This window comes from Pseudochaenichthys georgianus, chromosome 15 (assembly GCF_902827115.2).
Source record: "Pseudochaenichthys georgianus chromosome 15, fPseGeo1.2, whole genome shotgun sequence".
Lineage (NCBI taxonomy): Eukaryota > Metazoa > Chordata > Actinopteri > Perciformes > Channichthyidae > Pseudochaenichthys > Pseudochaenichthys georgianus.
Genome location: NC_047517.1, coordinates 30,639,656 through 30,660,237, shown reverse-complemented (window position 1 = coordinate 30,660,237; position 20,582 = coordinate 30,639,656). Strand labels below are relative to the sequence as shown.

The 20,582-nt window shown below is 39.8% G+C and overlaps 1 protein-coding gene across 4 annotated transcripts in view; it reads left to right on the top strand.

The window, feature by feature from the left end:
* The window catches only part of grid1a (glutamate receptor, ionotropic, delta 1a), a 255,784-nt gene that overhangs the window by 210,604 nt on the left and 24,598 nt on the right, over positions 1–20,582 (top strand). For all 4 annotated transcript variants that reach the window (XM_034101483.1, XM_034101482.1, XM_034101485.1 and 1 more), the window contains 4 exons: positions 4,727–4,900; positions 9,790–9,951; positions 10,671–10,790; positions 19,231–19,332. In XM_034101483.1, coding sequence (XP_033957374.1) covers positions 4,727–4,900; positions 9,790–9,951; positions 10,671–10,790; positions 19,231–19,332 — 558 coding nt within the window. The remainder of the gene's footprint in view (positions 1–4,726; positions 4,901–9,789; positions 9,952–10,670; positions 10,791–19,230; positions 19,333–20,582) is intronic.

Below are 20,582 nucleotides of genomic sequence, written 5' to 3'. Positions count from 1 at the left end.
TGTTCTGACGCAATCTCTGCTACACCAGACTATGGGAAAGGATAGTGGATTACTGTAAAAGCCACTTACGAGAATCAGCTTATTGATTACTCAAAGTACTGTATAACATTGCATTCATCAAAACCTTTGGCCTTGCTGTTCTGATCTTTTGAACCATTACATCTATGCAGAAATCCAATTGAGATGTCAAAAGATGATACTAACCCACAAAGGGTGACCACAGGAGACATCCTGCTTCATGGTCATAAATCTAAAGGACTTCAGACAGGCTACTCCCTGCACTTACCACCTTATCTAAATGTTACAGCAGTTACAGTTGTTTTATGTCACAGAGGTTATGAGGTGGGCAATCCAATTCACACACAGCTTATTTCATTGAATAAGGACCACTGCTGCTCTAGGATGCATGCTCCATCATAGCAATGCAAATCTAAACACCTATTCAAATATAGATAGCTCACTATACTCATAATAATGGGAATACTATGATGACTTGCACTTGTACATTAAAAATAGTGCAATTATTAGTTATTGTAATAATTTACATGCAATTTCAACTTGCATTAGAGATGTCCTGCACTAGTTATATAACCTATATCATCTAAAGTGTTAGCAGTCACAGTATTGTCTTACATCAGTGTCCATGTTGTTGCACTAAAGCTGGATTAAGAACCTCTAAACAAACAGCCTTGCACAGAGATGGTCGACGATAAAACTATGGTTAGGTTGATGCGCATCACACAATGCAAAATTGAGATCCATTTCCTCCTGCTCAAATCAAATGCAATAGGTCTTCCCTTCCTTTCAGTTTCATTGTAAAGTCCATTCATTTTAGGCAACAATGACCTGTCAGCAGTCATCCTATGTTTTGTTCTCTATTTAGAAGTGGAGTTAAACAGATGAACTTCCATAGCATTCACTAAATGCCAATGTTTTAAGGAAACATAGTAACAAATCTAATTTCATCAAACTACATGCTACTTTGGTTGCCTTTTTATTCGCTCATGAGATTGCAAACAGGAACTCCATCCCCTGTCACAATCAGCTAGTTTACTTTAATATGCAGTTTTTAATGGCAGTGCTTGACAGTATCATTTATAAAGCCCAATAAAAGCCTATATTAATAATAATTTTCCATAATGTACAAGTTTGAGGATTAAACAATCATAAAGTGACTGAAGAGCTGCTGCTAATGCAGGTCTCTTTAATGATAATGTTAACGTTATTATCCTTGTACTATATATAGATCGACATTCATTTTATATGTATACTTAACATTTAATTGCACATCCTCGTGCTTTTAAAGAAATACTTGATGCATGCTGTACAGTTAAAAGATCATTGTATTTAGGTATGCAGTGTCGTTGAACATGTAATAGCTCTAGTAGAAACGTTTTAAATATATTTAATGATAGTCATTATTCAAGCCAACGTACATTTGTTAAATACTCATTGCAAATTGGTGATGGATGTACGTCGTGTTTTTAATACTCAATATAACAGCAGTACCTCCTACATGGTTTTTCACATGAATGATGTGCTTTATTTGTCCTCACGCTGCGAAAAACAAGTAATTATCCAGTCTCTGCTCTCTTTGTGGTATGCAGTATTCTTTTTGATTCCAGGTACAATAGTTTATAATGAGAGTGTTTCAACAATGCAGCTTTGCCTGAATGGGATGATATTGGTTTGATTGCAAAACACTTCAATGTTGCATAATTTACAATTATCATGTCTATTGTTTGATGATTTAATATCAGGGTCTTAGTATCACAACTCACTGGAGGCTTGTGCCTTGTGTTAATACATGTTTCCTTATGTTTTATTTTTTCTCCGTTGGAAAAAGACACCGATTATTCGGTTCTATCAACCGGATAATAATGTAATCATTTTGTTATTTTCTGCCTAACTAATGACTTTTTTCTCCACAATACACTAAAGCACATAAAAAAATACCTTTTATAGCCAAGTACAGCTCAAATAATATCATACGCACTGTGCTTTGCTCTTCTTCCCTGACTCCCATTACTCCTCAATTTAGTTGCCTGCGGCTTCTAAAAGCACCTTAACTTCTAATTAAATCCCTGTCATCATTACCGGTAATCTTTTTTATTTATTTCGAGTGAAAGATTAATGACATTGACTAAGCAGCACAAAGAGGATAATCTGTCATATCAACTTGATTTGTGAATGTCTTGGTCGTTGGTTGTCATTGAAACATGGCCGTGCTGTTTGTACTCTTTCAGAAATGTGTGTGTGTTACCTACAGTACCAAGCTGCTTTACACCCGAACTGAAGACACATTTATGTTTGTGCTTATACAATATTAAGATACATAATGCTTCTGTAATGCTGAATCCATTGTAATGAGTCCTTGATTTAACAGTCTTGTGTCTCTGTAAAAATGTGTATATTGCATATACTGTAGTACAGGTGAAATGTAGGTGAAATCGTCTGGATTTTTTTAATTCAAACTGATTAAAAAAAGCACATCATCCTTGTCCGCCTGGTCAGGTTCATTGTTGGGTCACGTTCTGACACAAATATCGCCCACGATGGTGACAGAACACTTGGACTGGGTGGCACAGGAAGTTATTAACTTGGACGTGAGGGTTTGGCTCTCTGAACCATGCAGCGTAATTCATCTGATTAATGTGTCACAGGCAACTCATGAGTCAGAAAAAGAGTCAGAGGACAAAATTAAATGAACTAGAATCAGCTGAGGAGTGTTTTATTTATGCAGAACACAGATTCAAGATAATCCTGGCTCAAAAAAAAAAAAACTTGGATCAAGACAGTTTGCGCTACATTAAAGGTGGGGTAGGTAAGTTTGAGAAACCGGCTCGAGATACACTTGTTGTTATATGCCATGGAATGCTCTTAACATCCCGATAGCAATGAATATCTTAAATGCTTTGACCAAAAATCCATACAAAATGTCATCTGTGGAAGCCGTGGTACTGTAAAAGGCACGACCAATCATTTGAGCCGGCCCGGCTAAAGTAACTGGATGGCCTACCTGCCTGTCAGCCTTCCATCTGTGCACAAACTTATCTCGTGCCCTCATTGGTCATGTGCGCGTTCGTGTGTGTTGGAGGAGGGGCTCTGTAAGGAAGTGGCAGATTTTTTCCGGCTGTGTATTTTCAAATTCTAGCGCACTCAAGCTGGTTTCTTCAAAATTACCTACCCCACCTTCAAGGCATTAAATATAAATATACAAAAAGAAAAACAATGAAATGAATTTAAAAGCAGGTTAAACTGTTTCGGAAGAACAGAGACAGAGAAAAAAGCAAGATAGACTGCACAGAAGGACCCATAAATAAGACAGGGGAAATTGACTGTGAGGGCAGACAGAGACCAGCAGATACATCAGAGAGGTCGATGCAAAAGGGAGAGATCAAAACTACTGATTAGGAAAATAGATAGAAAGCATGGGTTCAGACATGTGTGGTTAAAGATAATATCAACCCAGAGCTGCTTAAGTTCTGACCCGTCAGTGACCTTACAGCTTTATTGTCAGATAGAATATGCACCAAACATTTCCCAGGAGACTCACTGTCTGCCTCTGCATTGAACACTGTCCTGCTCCGGAGACCACCAGGCATCTCAATGTCTCATGAATATTGATCGGACCCTCCACATATGCACCCGCTCACAGGAGAGGGCCAAGGGTCACCTGCACTATTATTGTGAAGGATGTACAATACATGTTCATTGATTTGTCAGTTTTATGTTAAATAGAAAATAATTGAGTTTCCTAGATGCTGAATTATCTTAAAATAAAATGTGAAAATAGATCAATACATTCCGCCTGTGTCCTTAGGACTAAAGTATAAGGGTTAGATATTAATGGCTCCCAGGCTGGAAAAAAACGATGTATTAAAGAAAAAAAAAATATTACCGACATTCTGATGCTTCACGATCCCCAAGTCTCTTCTGAAGTATGTGAGAGTGGATTCAGCTGTCTAAGCAGGATAACGACAGATTGGCGGTCAGTAGAGAAGATGAACAGCAGATGTCGGTGTCACTTGAAGGATTTACAATCTAAGACTCCAACACTGATGGGCCAACAGATCTCTGGCAGGAATCAGCACAAAGGTCCAGAAACCGAAATGTGAAAGGGAGCAAGCAACCAGTGACTTGCTGGAGTATTTTTAGTGATCTGTGAAGAACAATACCACAGCTGCACAGCTGGTGTTTAGTAAAGCTGGAAATGAGGGTGGACGCCTTCAAAAGATAACATTTAGAATACTTAGAATGTAAATGATCAGATAATACATTGTTTGGTTACTGTAATAGATGTGTTATTATTTCAACATTAAGATGATGTGTAACTCCAATGTGTTGGGATTAAATAGCAACCATATATCCAATTTCGGCAACCAAAGACTCAGATGGTGGAAGTTATTGAATAAACCAATTCCTTGGACAGACATTTTGTGTGAATAAAGATTGATCATCCAGGTGTATGTCCTTAAACAGCAACAAAGCACACGTTTATATGTTAAACCCTAATCAGTTGTTTCCATTATACTTTTTAGAACAATCTATACTATACCTAATATTTGTATATCTTAACTGCTCTGTAGCACCAATGTGTAATCGTGTTGAATTGCTTAAGAACCAGACACAGCCATTGCAAACCCCCTCTGATGTTCTGTTGAACATACACTGAATATGTATAGGTATATTTGTTGAACCTAACTCCCGTTGTTTCCATATTCAGGAGGTGAGTGATGCAGACATCATGGAGCTGGTGCACAGCTCTCTGGGGCGGATGACCATCATTCGTCAGGTCTTCCCATTGTGGAAAGACACCAACGTTCGCTGTATGAGGAACAACCATCGCATCTCCTCCCTGCTCTGTGACCCGCAGGAAGGCTACCTGCAGTCCCTAGAGGTAAAAAACAATTTAAAGATGTACTGCTGAAGCTCATCACTTAGTGTCACATTACGAAGTTCCCCCATATCTGCACACTTTTTTCAACAGAACATTTTAATAATGACGGATATGCATTCATATATAAATGGTGATGGGCAATTGATGGATAATTGTAGCAACATTATTTTGTTCAAATAACTGCAGTGACATATCATGGCTTGGCTCTCAGCCACAACAAACGGGCGACAGAAAACGAGGGCGTGAATAGAAAAAAAGAGTTTATTCACTGCTGCTGAAGGACACAAACAGGCGAAACAAGCGACGAAACAAGAGGTCAGCTGGTCGTGGCTGCTCTCCTCCTGCCAGAGAGAGATTGCAGGTCTCACTCAGACCCTTTAACCCTCTGGTACCGGCCGCCAGGTGTCCTCAATCCCAGCTGATAGACCAAAGGGAAAACCTTAAAGGAACATACACACACCAGAGATAACAAGGCAGGGGTCGTCACAGACAACAGAAAACAAATACTGCTGAAATGTAGAAACACCCTCTCACAATGCTTTCAACATGAATAGACATCAACAATTTGAACTTGGGTTTAACCTTCTACCAAATTACCCTGAAACTGTAAACACGTTTTAGATATACCGTCACATAACAAGCAGACACAATAAAAAACAACCTCTTGACAAAGGTTTGTGAGTGATTTATCGTGTCGTGCAAATACAAGTGCTCAGCCCACACAGAATTACGAGAAACCGAAAATACATCTGTTGTGGTGAAATGTTTGCAAAGTATGCTACAAAAAGGTTCCCATCCCAAAACACACCTCAGATTTTTTACATTTTGTTCATATCATCCAACCAGAGGGGGAACACTAGAAATGAAAAGCAAAGGAAATTCTCAAACCACTCCACATTATCCATGTAAATACTCAGCATGGTCGAAACAGCATGAAAGCAATATGATGGATGAGGCATTATTTGTTATTTGACCAGTTACAAGGTTTTGATTTTATTGTTAATGTATCCTTTTTGCTGCTAGTACTTAGCGAACAGCAACACTGTGCTTAACAACAACCGCCCTGTTTCATCCACTTTTACTAGCAGCCAACAGGAGGGACACTTGTTATCAGTTGGAGAAGCAGGGCTATAAAACAAGCACAATCTGGTAGGGGTGTAACGGTTCACAGAAGTCACGGTTCGGTTCGTACCTCGGTTTGGGGGTCACGGTTCGGTACGGTTCGGTACAACAAGAAAAAGCAAAAAAAGTCCCAAATGCATAATTCCAGGTTTGTTGTTATTTATTTTTGAACAGTAGTGCAAGTTTCAGTTTAAAAATAAGGAACTCTGACATTTTCAATAATTAACTGTATTAAACATTTAAAAACAAACCATAAACAGTACCACACACACTCAGATGGCCATATTATCTATAATGGCTGATGTCAAACAAAAAGGTTTCATCAAGCTGTAAAACTAAAAAGAATGTCTTGCATCATAAATAATAAGAAAGTGTTTCAAGAGCGCAAAGTCGTTGAAAAACATATGCCAAAAGCTTCCGTTATTTATTTTGGTCTCATGGCTTTCATGTCTATTGGCTTCTTAAAAACAGCGGGGATCAGCTGTTGAACTGCTGTTGTCTTTTGCCGGGCTCCGGTGAGTGGCAAATCTGGGTGATGCCTTCTGATGTGATTTAGCATGTTTGGCGTGTGTTTCCATTAGCATACCACACCGCTATCGAACAACGCCAACACACCGTTCTCGTCGGATCCACCACTCGCACACTTCATCGTTATTGTAGTCCACAGAGAACCCGAAATGTTCCCACACAGCTGATTTAAAAGAAGCAGGTGGGTTCTAGCTCCTGCGTGTTATCTGAAATCGCCATACTAACTTTTCTTCTTCTTGTATTTAGTTCGTGTTGTTGTTGTTTCTTCTTGTTCTTCATTTGTTGTTTAAGGGCGGCTGGCAAACAGCTTTTAGACGCAATACCGCCCCCTGGATTATAAATAGTGTAGTGGATGCTGCCCTGAAGGACAGACTTTTTTCCCACTCGTAAAAAAAAGGCGTATTCGCCGTGTGACTGCATGTGCCGAACCGTGACGTCCGAACCGTGACGGTACGGGACGAATACGGATACCGTTACACCCCTACAATCTGGTCTTTCTTTTGTTCTGCGTGCAGCCCATGCAGGGCCGGCCCTGACCAATTTGCTGCCCTAGGCAAGATTTTAGCTGGCGCCCCCACCCCCCAAAATGCAGACACTCACTATGACCCGCGCATGCATGCACGTGCACGGTTGTGGCATGACGACCAAACAGAAATATATGGACACAAGATGTGTGCAAATGTATTTAGTATCCATTTGAACATGATTTAAGTGGGGGGTGGACCTAACCTCATCTAGGGGGGTCCGGAGGCATGCTCTCCCGGGAAGATTTTTTATTTTTTTTATATTGCAGTTAAAAGCATCAATCTGGTGCACTTTGAGAGCAACATTAAGAGGATCTATGGATACATCTCTCAACACCCAGATGAAACAGAACTGTAAGCAGATTTTCTTTTTATTTATGGATATTTTACAAATCACTCCCCTTTCAAACTGTATTCTTGTTTATTAATAACAACTTTCTTTTACTGTCATATAGTATTTCATACTACTGTTATTTTTGTATAACTATAATGATATATAAAGGTGTGCCTTTACCTCACTGAGCTGAGGTTATCAGAGCCTCTCAGTCTTTCAGGAGAGAGCTCTCCCCCCCGCGGCCGCTTACACAGTAAATTCCAATGTTAATAAAAGCTGTATACGTTTTTTGGGAGTTTGATTTATTTTAAATTAACACAAATATAAAATTAAAACCTATAATTGCACACTAAAACCATTATTTAAAAAAAGAACTATTTCACATAAACCTCTGGTTATTACTGGGGCTGGGGCAGTTCAACTTGATTTTGGGGGGGGGGGGGCATAGTTTATGGGCGCTGTACGCAATATAGGGGCATGGTTCTGTTAGTATAAGATAATAAGATGTACTTTGTTGATCCAAAATCGGGAAATTGTGTTGTTATGAAATAAAAAAATAATATCTTTTTTTTTTCTTTCTTTCAATTTTCGGCGCCCCCCATAGATTGATGCGCCCTTAGCATTCGCCTATACTGCCTATGCCAAGGGCCGGCCCTGAGCCCATGTGCTGTAAAAGGGTTATGAGCATGATTCCTGATCAAGCATCTTTCACAGTTTCAGTAGAGACTGTACAGAATGCACTCATGGTGTAGGCAGGCATCTGCCAAGTGCCTCATGAATGCAAATATTAACTGATTATGTATGCGACTGAATATAGATTAAACTTCCTAGATAAGGCTATTATGAGGGACGTGAATGCCCATGAATATAAATGACTGGAAGCTCAATCCGACTGGGAAATAATGGCAGAACAGAATCAAATATAGTTTTTAAAAGTGAATAAGAGCTTGTTTTTCATTAACTTGCACATTTACTTAAAACTGAAAATATTCAAATGGAATATCTTAAAAATATATAATATTTGTTGATAAACTATTATCACAAGCTTATCAAAGGCTTCCACAGTGGGGAGTACTCTATAATCTCAAAGGGATTACGCTCTGTCATTTGTATTAAGGATGTGTCAACCAGTAACCCAACCTATGGTAAATTCTGTATGACAATGCGAGTCAATAGAGGAAGATACCCTTCAGCAAAATTACAGCTTTGTTAGCTGTTTAACACAATGTCAGTCCTACTTTAATCTTCGGAGTAACCTTGCTCACCGTGACACATAGTATATATATAGTAAGGTAAGAGCGCCTCTTTACACCTCTAAGACTTGTCTTGTGTTGAAACCTACAGTATAAGTAAGGGTATATGTGTTTCCTGTAGCTCTATTACAATGTCCTTTTCATTTCATACTCTGTACAGATGGTAAAGCATGTGGTGTGTGCTCCCACAGTTCTAAATAATTCACATGAAAGAGGGTTTAATATCGGGTAATGGCAGTTTAAGCATTCATCAGAGTAGTTTAACACCGTGGAGATTGCACTGTGATAACCCTTTCACATGAAGTGTAACCTTAGATGTCCAGAGCTCCTACGTTGCATTACATCTAGACTTAGCGTCTGACTGAGTGACCTTGAGGCAAGTGTGATGTCTTACCACTAAGACACGTGGATGGAAGTCTGAAGGCTTCATTAACTGACTGCCTGGAGTTGCAGCCAGTTTTGCTCCCATGGATCTTCCGCTGTGGGAGAATTTGACTTGACTTGACCCAGAGGACCTATCAAATCCACTGTCAGGCCAACACAGGAGAGATAGCCATGTTTCCTGACAGGGTGCACTGCAGTCAGAGATAGACAGCTGGACTGATGGCAGCTCTGAAATTCATTCGGGAAGGATGATTGACCTAGAAATCATTTTTGTTTTGCCACTCTCCAGATTGTCAGGGAGTGCAATCCCATGATCGTTCAGCAAATCAACCCAAGTGCTTCAACAGAAAGTTTCCTGCAAGTGTAAACATGTGGACAGTCAGAGTGAAGTTGCTGCTGTGCCATCCTTCAATATTGTTGTAATGAAGAAAGAAACTGGGTCTTCCCCCAATGACAGCCATGACATTGACGGACACAATAGAAACTGTTCACCGTTCTATCGACAAGGAGAATGTTTTTATTTCACATTCAAACCTCACAGGAACAGGCTGAAAGAAAAGTGCTTTTGTGTCACTGCCTCATTCACAAGGGTCCAACGAGGGGCTGTGGAATATTTCTTGCAGCCCAAAAAACTAATATGTGTGTAGTTCGTTGTATCCACAGTTTTTATTCTGTTGTTAGTTGCACAACACAAACACAGTCCAATAATGCATTTTTTAAACGACTTGTTTTGTCCTCTGACAGGTGTCCAATCTCTACCTGTATGACAGTGTTTTGATGCTAGCCAACGCCTTCTACAAAAAACTGGAGGACAGGAAGTGGCACAGTATGGCCAGCCTTAACTGCATGAGGAAGTCCACCAAGCCATGGAATGGAGGGTGGTCTATGTTGGACACCATCAAGAAGGTATTTGCAAATAACATGTCCTTTTTGCTTAAATTAATCAAATCTAGAAAGAAATACCCATTCAGGGAAGTATCAGAAGCAAGTATAAAGGTATTTAAAGTCATTTAGAAAATCCTTTGAAGTCCTTAAAATACCCCGAGGAAGCTGTTGGTTTAATGTGATCACGGGATTGGCCTAAAGACAGATTTGTGGATGCTAGACTTTTCTAATCGAAAGGCTTGGTAACCCTATCATTGAAATAAGGTGCAATTGTACAAAGTGGCTACATCTCATCCACTTTAATCAGATTATGGATTTTTATATTCTTACAGTGACTCACGCTGCTTTAATCTCAAGTGTGACATATAGTGAGATGACCATGCAGAGCATAAAGAAATAAAGAAACAGAGAAAGAGTGCTCTTGTCGTATTGTTGTGTTACACTAATCTATTTTATTGATTTGGTCCCATCTCAGCCAAAAAATGAGAATTTGCATATCATGTGGTATAATTGATGTTTATCTTCCCCTTCATGTCAGTCTATACTGTTAATGTAACTAGACTGAGGTGATAAGCACAAAGGGGTTTAATTAATGTACTGATTAATGCTTGCAGGCTATTTTTATTTGCCCAAACCTTTTGAACAGTAAGGGTAAAAAAAACAAGAACACTATCACTGCTACTGCTCCTGTGTTGTGACATCCACACGTAGTAACTATTTTCTGCTCGCTGTTGCTACAGGGACGGATCAGTGGCCTGACAGGAATGATGGACTTCCGAACTGAAGGCTCTAATCCCCATGTGCAGTTTGAGATTCTTGGAACCAGCTACAGTGAGACATTTGGGAAAGATGTAAAACGGGTGAGTCCAGAATTGTATATATATATATATATGTTTTGTTTAAGTAAAGGAAACTTCAGGGGACACTGACTATTTACATTTAGATTTGTTTTACATACAATATGGGTAGATCAGTTAGAATAATATGAAAATTATGAATAATATGCCAATGGTTTTTCGCTGTTACCTTAGTAACTAACTCAAGATGTTCAGTAACAGTGGTCCATTGTTTTCTTTCAGTGTGTCAGAAAGAACCATGTTGCTGTTCTATTTGTTAGCGTAATGTATTCCGCAGCAGGGTGCCCCACCTTTCTCATTTCGAAAAGCTAAGCGACTGTGCCCTCTCACACTTATATACTGTATGCATTAGACCACAGACCATTGGATTGGATCCTCTGTACAGAACTTTACTCAGAAGCTTTTTGTTGGTAGATGCGATTTTGCACAGACTTACATAACTGTCCATTATGTAGGTGTTTCAGGAACAGCAGGTACTGTGAAACTACTGATGGAAAAAGCTTTTCTAAGACATTGTCTCAATGTGACCACTTACTGTTTAAGGAGAGAAATAAGAGGGAAATACAATTATTTGTCATTTTTTTCTCAGAGGCCCCTTGCAAAGTGTAGGTACTCAATTCCTGTCCTTAAGAACTGCCGTCCTGCAGGTTTTAGTTCCTATCTGAAACTCACAGTACATGCCAAGTGAGGCTGATTTATAACAAGGGAGGTAAAAAGACCTGCAGGAGGAATCTTGAGTCCATTGTGTTGCCTGATTGGAACAACTGGAGAAAGGATTTTAACTCTTTGTTTTTGCATTTGCGTTTTATTTATAGACCACTGTTTCTGAATCGTAATCCTCAGGATACAGAGCTCTACTGGTATGTTGGTACTTTCTGGGGTGTCAGGAGAATGCAAAAATAAACGTACTGGTAGGATTGGAATCAGCGGTTCTCTGATCCCTGAGAACTACGGTGGCAGGGATTACCATTTGACAGTGAGGTATCAGGGTGCCCTCTACTGGAGTGCTTAAATTAACCAGATCAGCCTGCTTTAATCTTGTTTTTCATCACACCAACCATCCTGCATTAAGTGGATCATTACGACCTGAGACTTAACTGTACTTCCACACTTGGTGTATTCGTTTTTTATCAAAAACAAAACCTGCAACTTTGGCTTTGATTATCAGAGAATGTTTGATCTATTTGTGTTGAGTAAAGACCCATGAAGTCTTAACTGAGAGAGGTGTCTGATGTATGAGTGTTGCAGTGAGAGCATTATGTATGCACTCTTCACATACTGTAGCTGTCATTTGTTTGTCGCTGTGGATGTCCTGATTCAGTCAGGGACTTCTTGTAGAATAAAGAGAAATGGAGTTTCTCTGCAATCGATGTAGAGCAGGACTGACCAGAAGCGGTAATGAAGATTTAATCACCACTCAGCCTAACTGAAATCATGAAGCCAATTCATCATAATGTGGCCATTAGCATAGGAAGCGACGCACTACTCACAGTGCCATGTGTTTACACACACACACACACACACACACACACACACACACACACACACACACACACACACACACACACACACACACACACACACACAGGAAGAAACAGATACATACCGTGCAATTGAGCCTTACAGCATGTTAACACACAAACATGTATTGTACACACTGATTTGGATCTCAGACACTAAGAGCATGCTGCCAGGCAAACAGAAAGCAGAGGCCAGGGAGCAAACTAACATGTGGAGCTTGTTTCTCACAAGCATTAGAGGCAGAAGGGGACAGCAAGGCCAGATAATGGGATGCCAAATGCATTCAGTGCTGTTGTTCATTACCTGGCATGTCTATCCGTGTGTCTGCCCACTACTTGGCAGAACCATTACGGTGAGAAAACAGACACAAATTCATGTATCTCTCCTCCCTGTTTCTCTATAATAGGAAGTTTATATACATTCAGCCACACCATGGTCCTCTGCAATGTACTAATATAAAATGTCATGTTGTCAGGTCTGTGTTTTCTCGAGTGAAGGGTAACAGTGATTGCACGTCGTCCTTCATCCCCCCCGAACCACGTTCACCCCTCAGAGCCATCCTCATTTTGTTCCTCTCACCCCTCTTTTATCTTTTCCTTTCATCTCATGTCCCATCCTCTCCCCTCTGCTCCCCTCTTCTCTTCTTTCCTAACCCTTTCTCTCCATTTTGTATCCCTGATTCCCTCCCTCTCCATCATCGTTTATCTGCATTCAGTCCATTTTCTCCCCAGCCTGATGGCTCTTAGATGAGGCGTCTTTCTGGTTAGACACTGTAATGAAGACTGAAATACTATTTCCTGGATGGCTACTGTGAGTTTTCTCCACCATCCAGGGCTGCAGCAGAGTGATCGATGCTGTTGTTGTTGTTGTTGTTGTTGTTGTTGTTGTTGTTGTTTCCCAGTTTGCTCTTATTGATGTGTCAGCTCATCTCTAAGCAGATATTGCTAATGACTTCCAGCTAACACAAAGCTCTTCATAGAGAAAAGTAATTCATTTGAATGTAAGTGTTCTTCCTAGCCTGGCATCGTGCATGCATCATGCAGTAGTTATCTCTGAAATGTGTCCACATACTGTAGTAGTCATAGTCATATTTAAAGTCACATTTTTGGTTGTATTTACACTATTCTTGAGCAAAAAAGTATCATCCTAATGATGTTTGTCTGCCTGATGTTGTGCACAGTGTTTGAATAGGAATCTCCAAATGTCCCTCATTCCATTTTGTGGCCGCATGAAAAATACATTTTTCATTTTAGAGGGTATATTACCACACATGTCAAAATACACACACACATGTCAAAATAGCCTCACCTATGCTGGAAATAATATATAGCCTGGCTGTCTGAGACATGTGCCATTAACCTTCAAAATAGAAAAAGTGAAATACACCCTTAGGGTTCAAAGTTAAAATATATTATTCAGTTAGCTATGATGCCATTGTCACTTTAATGTTATAGTTAAAGGAGTCCGCAATTTGTGCTGCTCTTTACATGCATATTTTCTCTGAAGCAGCTAAAACGGCTTTATCATCTGCAGCATAAATCTGGTACATCTGGTGGCCAGATCCTTGCCAGATTTAAATAATAACTCATGAGAACCTGTGCAAGTATACATTCAGTTGCCGGTGCCTACACCAGCCCCCCACCCCCCAATAAAGCTAGCTGGAGCCGATTCTTACCCTAAAATATCCCAGGTCCATACCCCTAAAACTGAATTGTGCAACAACAAATGGACGACCAGAGCCTTCTCACATTTAGACCTGTGATGCCAGAGGAGACCTTACAGTCACTCTTGGTTGCAATTGGCCACTTTGGATGATATGACACATTTTTCTTAACGGCCAATAATCAGCCATTCAACCAGTGATAGTTGATGGGTAAAGGTCATACAGTATTAGCTCCATGTGCCCAATTGAATGTTGTGTCAACCGAGCTGCAGTTGTTCATAGCTGATGTACTCGTCCTATTGCGCAGCCCTATTCCACTGGCTCATGAAGCTGCAATGGCATTAAATAGTCTCCAAAGGGCACTTCTCTCTTGCCAACAATAGACCTGGAGGGGGTTATTAAGGCAGTTGATCCATGATTAATTAAAGCACTAAGATTGCCAACTTTTTTAAAACTAACTTTCTGGCTCCCACAGTTTTTTTAAACCTCCCCTGCCTGCTTAGATTTTAAATAAAGAAAAGTGCTGTGACAACAGCTAGTATTTTACATGCCATACATTTCCAATTTAGCCAATTATTTTCGCTGCAGACAATTACATTACATTTCCTTTAGCTGACGCTTTTATCCAAAGCGACTTACAATAAGTGCATTCGACCAAGAACAACAAGTGAAAGACAGAACCATTTTGCAACCTGGTACAACTGCATTATGTTGAACTGTAATTATGTTGAACTGTAATTATGTTTGAATTGCCTTTTCTCCCAGTCACATTCAAAGGAACGCATTTAAGTGAGGCAGAAGCCACTTATGGTTGTTCCTTCTAAAAAATAATCCTCTTGTGATTCTCAAGTAATAGGATGAAAAGTGCACAGTGTTTTTCCACCTCTTGATGAATTCTCTCTCATGTGATCCAATCCATCATGAGAACAGCTGAACAAATGTTACCCAGCCTATCATCATCAAGTTCACCTAAAATGCACTTCACCTACAGTACTTGCACTTTGATGCTCTGACTTTATGAGGTGAAGTAAAAGACATTTATTTCGAGTGTAAAGGTGGATCCGATGAGTAGGAAGCAAAATCAATAATTCACTTATTTATTATAACTGGCAAGTGTGTATGTTCAACGCTCTTTTTAAGCTCAGAGCTCGGCTCTCTTTCTGTCTGTATTTTGTTGTTCATGTCTTGCATGCAGTCTTTTTGAATCAACGTCAAAATGAATGCTGTTTAATGTGATCAGGGAAAACTTTAATTATCATGGCTACATATTTCTTATAGTTTTTTCTTAGTGATTCTATTTTCAAACAAGGGTGAACACTTTGTTTCATTTCCTTCTCTCTCATCTTCTGATTGTATTCAGGTGTTTACTCTTAACTTACTATGCGACAGTGGTGTGAAGTGAATCCTGACTCATGTTTCATAACAGACTGAAAGACAGACAACTACCGTACTTTTCGGACTATAAAGCGCACCTGCATATAAGCCACAGCAGCTAAATTGTCCGTCTGTCTTGCTCTCGTTCTGTCTCTCGGTTCCACTTTTACTTTGGCGCGCTACCTGTCTCACTCTTTTCCGGCCTCCAGATTTTCCTGCTGGAGCCCGCCGCTTAAAGGTGGCGGGCGCGGACCGGTCATAGAGCCCATAGTGTTAAAGGTGGTTAATTTTACCTGTAAAATCCATAGATTTAGGAGGTTCCCTAGTGGCCGTTAGCTGTACAAAAAAAATGGGGGAAAAAGTTGCGGCTTATAGTCCGAAAAGTACGGTAGATAGATAGATAGATGGATAGATAGATAGATAGATAGATAGATAGATAGATAGATAGATAGATAGATAGATAGATAGATAGATAGAGGAAGAAGAAATAAAGATGAAGCCGATGAAGCATTTATTAATAGGTGGTAAATAAGGCAGGCGATTAAAGTTTGATATACACACTTGTTCAAAACGCACTCACACATACAGTACAAGGTTGCACATTCTTTTCAATCCAGTTGGCGTGTCAGACAAAGGAGTGTGGGTCAATAAGAAGCTCAGTCGCATGATGGGCATGTCAATATGTAAGCACCTGAGGTATTGAACTAGCAGAGGAATAATACAAAAACAGAATAGCTGTGTGAAAACTGTGGATGGGTATTCATAATGATGCAGCTTAAACGGTTCCATGAAAGGGAACAGAGTTCTACCTGCACGATGTTTAGGAGATACTGTAAATGTGGCACTAGGAATCCTGGGCCATTTGACTCCCTTTGTCCTTTCTAAGTGGTCATTGGCATTTGCTCAGCTCCATTACAGATGATCATTTTATGGCATTGAGAATTGTCACCATTAACTTAATGGCAGTCCTGATATTTTTTGCAACTTTCAAACTGGAAATATTCCAAATCTCATTAAAGTATGATATTCTCTATTGTGCTGTAGGATACAAAAACGCATATATGAGAAAGGAGGAAACAACTGAATGTGTTGGTCTTACTTACATTGGGTACGCTCTTAGATACTGATACTATACATAGTCATGCAAAGATTATCTTAAACCTAAATCCTCACGAGGCTGACACTTCAAAAAGAAAGAACCAGGGGAAAAGCTCGAAAAGCCTTTTTTTAAAGAAATGTGGTGTTTTTCTTTCATGTATCTTTTAGTATCTATTTTTATAAAAATACATCCGTTCTCAGTAGAAGTATGAAACCTGTTTTAGAGTCATGTCCTTGAAAATCTTGTGGGTAAAGATCACAGTGTGTCCAGTGAAGTGTTACTCTTTCATATGCATGCGCTTTGCCTCGGCTGTATGTTTTGTTTGTGACCTTCCAAGTAGCGTGCTGCTGTGCAAGGCTCTGTGAAGTAGAAGTGTTCCTCTTTAGTGTTCTTCAGTTTACAGAGCGGACATTGTTTATTCAGAGGACGAAGTTGCTCATGGAGAAAATAGTCCCCCCCCCCCTGGAGACTGACATTCTGTCCCACGCGCGCACACACGAACCGCTGTGGCTTTACACAGTCTCATTTATCCGCATACACAGATGAACAAGTAGACAATCTAGTACAACTAAAACGTACCTTAGTTGCTACAGAATATCAACATAGTTTCCCGTGCAAATTGAAGGGCAGCTTTTAGGTAAACAAAGGGATGTTAATACATAGGGCCTAACCTTATGTTATGTTTACAATGAACAGCTCCACGACTAACTGATCTTCATACCGTTGACATACACAGTGCTTAGATAGAGACCCTTTGAAAATGCATTTCTTGAGTGGCATCCTTATTCAGGAAAATGTACAAGCTGCAAGGTAATAAATATGAAACAGTAGCAGTTTGCAGTGTGGTTATACATAGCAGAATAACTCTTGAGACTGAGTGTGTGGAGGACCACATGCTCTGCAGATGGTGTATGAATAACAAAGGAGATACATAATAGTGAAGTGTTTCCTCTTATGATTCTATTTCCTTCACAGTTTAAATCATTTGTTGCTGCTTTGTGTGTCTATAGTAATTGTTGTTTCCTCTTGATTGTATAATTGTTTGCCTTTGCAAATGGTGACAGAGGTTCATGTTTGTTCACTTTGTTTTCTCATCAACATCACTAGAATACAAAATCTTCTTTTAAAATACAAAAAGACAATCTGCTCAGTTGTTTGGCTCTGATATTTCAGGCTCAAACCAAACTGCCTCGGCCAAATCAGGCAAGAGAGCAAAGTAACCTTAACATTTCAAGAAGCAAGAGTTCAAAGTTAAGTGCTGGACTTGTGATGGGATCGTAAAACGTTATAATATCTCTACTGCTGCTCCCAGTTTTGATTTCTGGTACCTTTTTCTACTTAATATGAAATAGAATGTCAAATCTTCTCGTGGAGCCAGCGGTCTTTATGCATGTGTTACGGTGAGTGAAGCAAGCAGGACCCAAACGCAGATAACACTGAAAAATCCTTTCTTTCAAGGCTAAACGTCAAAAACCAGAACACTCCCCGGTGAACACAGTCACAGACAAACGACGAACCGACAATGACAGACAGCAAACACAGAACTTAAATACACACAAGACTAATCAACGAAACAAGAGACAGGTGAGGAGGGAGGAGAAAACACAGGGGCAACAGGTGAACACAATCAATAAACAGGTAGGAGGGAACACACACAGACAGGAAACCAAAGACAGATCTAAACAAGACAAAAGACAACACAGACAGATCGTGACATTACCCCCCCTCAAGGGATGGATCCCAGACGTCCCAAAACACCCCAAAAGTCCAATAAACATAGAAAACAACGTCCAGCAGGGTGGGAGGAGGGGGACCGGAGGAGGGACACAAAACTAATAATACATTAATCAGTGCATAGTTATACAGGTGTATACTTTCTTAATGGTTATATTGAAATATATGATACTATATTTGGTTAACTGGATAGAAATGACAGGTAACAGGTCATAACAAGTAATTGCAAAACATCCATTTATTCAGAAGACCACAATGATCCAGAATTCTAATCTCAATACAAACAAAACATACATTTCTCACTTCAAATTGAGTAGAGCGTGTTGTGGGAACATCATCTGTACGGGGCTCCTGTAGAAGAGGCATGTGTGCTGTAGGCTGAGGGAGGGGCTGTGGGGGCCTGGCGTTTGGCCCGGAGCCACCATTCTTGTCCTGTCAGCTCAAATCTCATTGACTACTCCAAATGATTTGTCGAATCCTTGAGAATCCTTGTCCTGCTTGCAGCACTGATTAAGAATTTAACAAACATTGGCTTCACGACTTCAGACATAGCTCAAAACCTTGACAGTGTGGAAAGAGAGTTTTAAAGAAGGGACTGGTTCAAGAAAAAAGTATTTGTTTTTTAGTCTGAATTGGTATTATAAGTATATATAACTATTTAAAGTCCTCCTCATCATTATTGTACTTTTGCTCCTTCCACTCATCATCACCACCACCATCTTTATGATTACTGGTTAATCATACTATCATTTGCTAGAAAGAGGGACAATACATCGCAGCACTCAGTGGAGGAGCTTGAATAGAGGGTCCTAATAGCATACTAATGGCCAGTGCTTGTTGTCTTGGCTCAGATGTTAACAAAAACATTTGTGGCTCAGCAAAGACTGTCACACAAAATGCAGGACATGATGATACCTTACTTATATTTCTCTTACTTTTTTGCTGCAATTCAATGTTTACTAATAAGGTGTTTGTCACCTTTTTGTCTCTCAGGGAACCGCCCCGTTTTTATCAATTTTTTCTCATCTGACCTTTTTTGTTCTCCCTATTAGCTGGCGTCTTGGGACAACACTCGTGGTATGAATGGTAGCCTAAAGGAAAATCGCATCGAGAGCGGCATGCAAGGAGTGACGCTGAAGATTGTAACATTACTGGTAAGTTGTGGGAGTATAGTGAGTCTTTTAACACTTGACCTGAGTAGGCAAATATCTGAGCAAGAAAACAACCACCCCAGTACAAACATCCCACACATCTATTAGGTGGTTCTTTACACCCACAGATTAAGCAATAGCTTCTCAGTGAACTACACACTCAAAGAAACATGATACTGTCAATTGTACTTTAATGACTGATGAATTAATTGGTTAATAAGAAAGTACTTTGCCTTTTTTATGATTGACTTTTAGCCACTGTTAATGACACTTACAATTCCTTGCAGATTTGTTATAATACATAATGAGCGGTAAATAATGATCTTATTATAGTCTTAAAGAACTGCCCCTTTCTTGCCTCATTTGAGTTGGAAACAGGTTTTTCTATTTGATAATTTACTGTGATAAAAAATGTGCTTAGTTCTACTGGATCTAAGTTGTTATCAAAGTAAGGTGGAGGACCAATAAGGACAACAGAGGACATTGCAGAACTAGACATGTAATCTATACTTTACACTGTTTTTCTCACTTAGAAGAGGAACAGAAGGCCGTTAAAATCAATCCCATCGAGCAGCAGTTTTTCTTGAACTATCTTTACCAATTCTTGCAGAGGCAGTCACTTCCCTCGCTCTCTCTTCGTTTATCCTCTTCTTCACACATGATTGACCTGCACCGTATTTATTCACATACGTTCTGCTCGGTTCTCCCCTGGCAGTGTCACTTAATCAAGTCATTTGCCCCTGCCCACTTTAACACCCCCCTCTCTTTCTATGTCACTCTCCTCTGTCTTCCTCAGCTCTCTTTACTCCTCCTTCACCCTTTTAATTCTGCCCTGACATTTTAAACCATAAAGAAGAACCATGGCTAGGTACAATGTGTTTAAAATGGCAATTTCCACACTGATGAACCATAGCAATTGCCATGGCGCCATTTGTTTCAGGTCAACGGTTGCTGAGGAAACTATTTTTATTAAGATGAAGTTTAACTTAGATCACCTCAGAAGCTGTTCATAAAGGTGTCACCCTAAAGTTCTTAAGATGACTGAATGTGTCCTCGCTTCGGTCACCAAACTGGCCCCGAGGAGATTATGGTGCATCGTGATAAATGATGTGCCTGTGATGAAGTGCACATACTCTACTCTTTCCAAAGTTTGAGGATAAATCGCAGGCTTAGAGAAAAATCCTCACACACTCACTTCCCTCAGCATTATCTTTGTCAGTAATGTCTTCTACAAAAGGCACACTTTTCCTTCA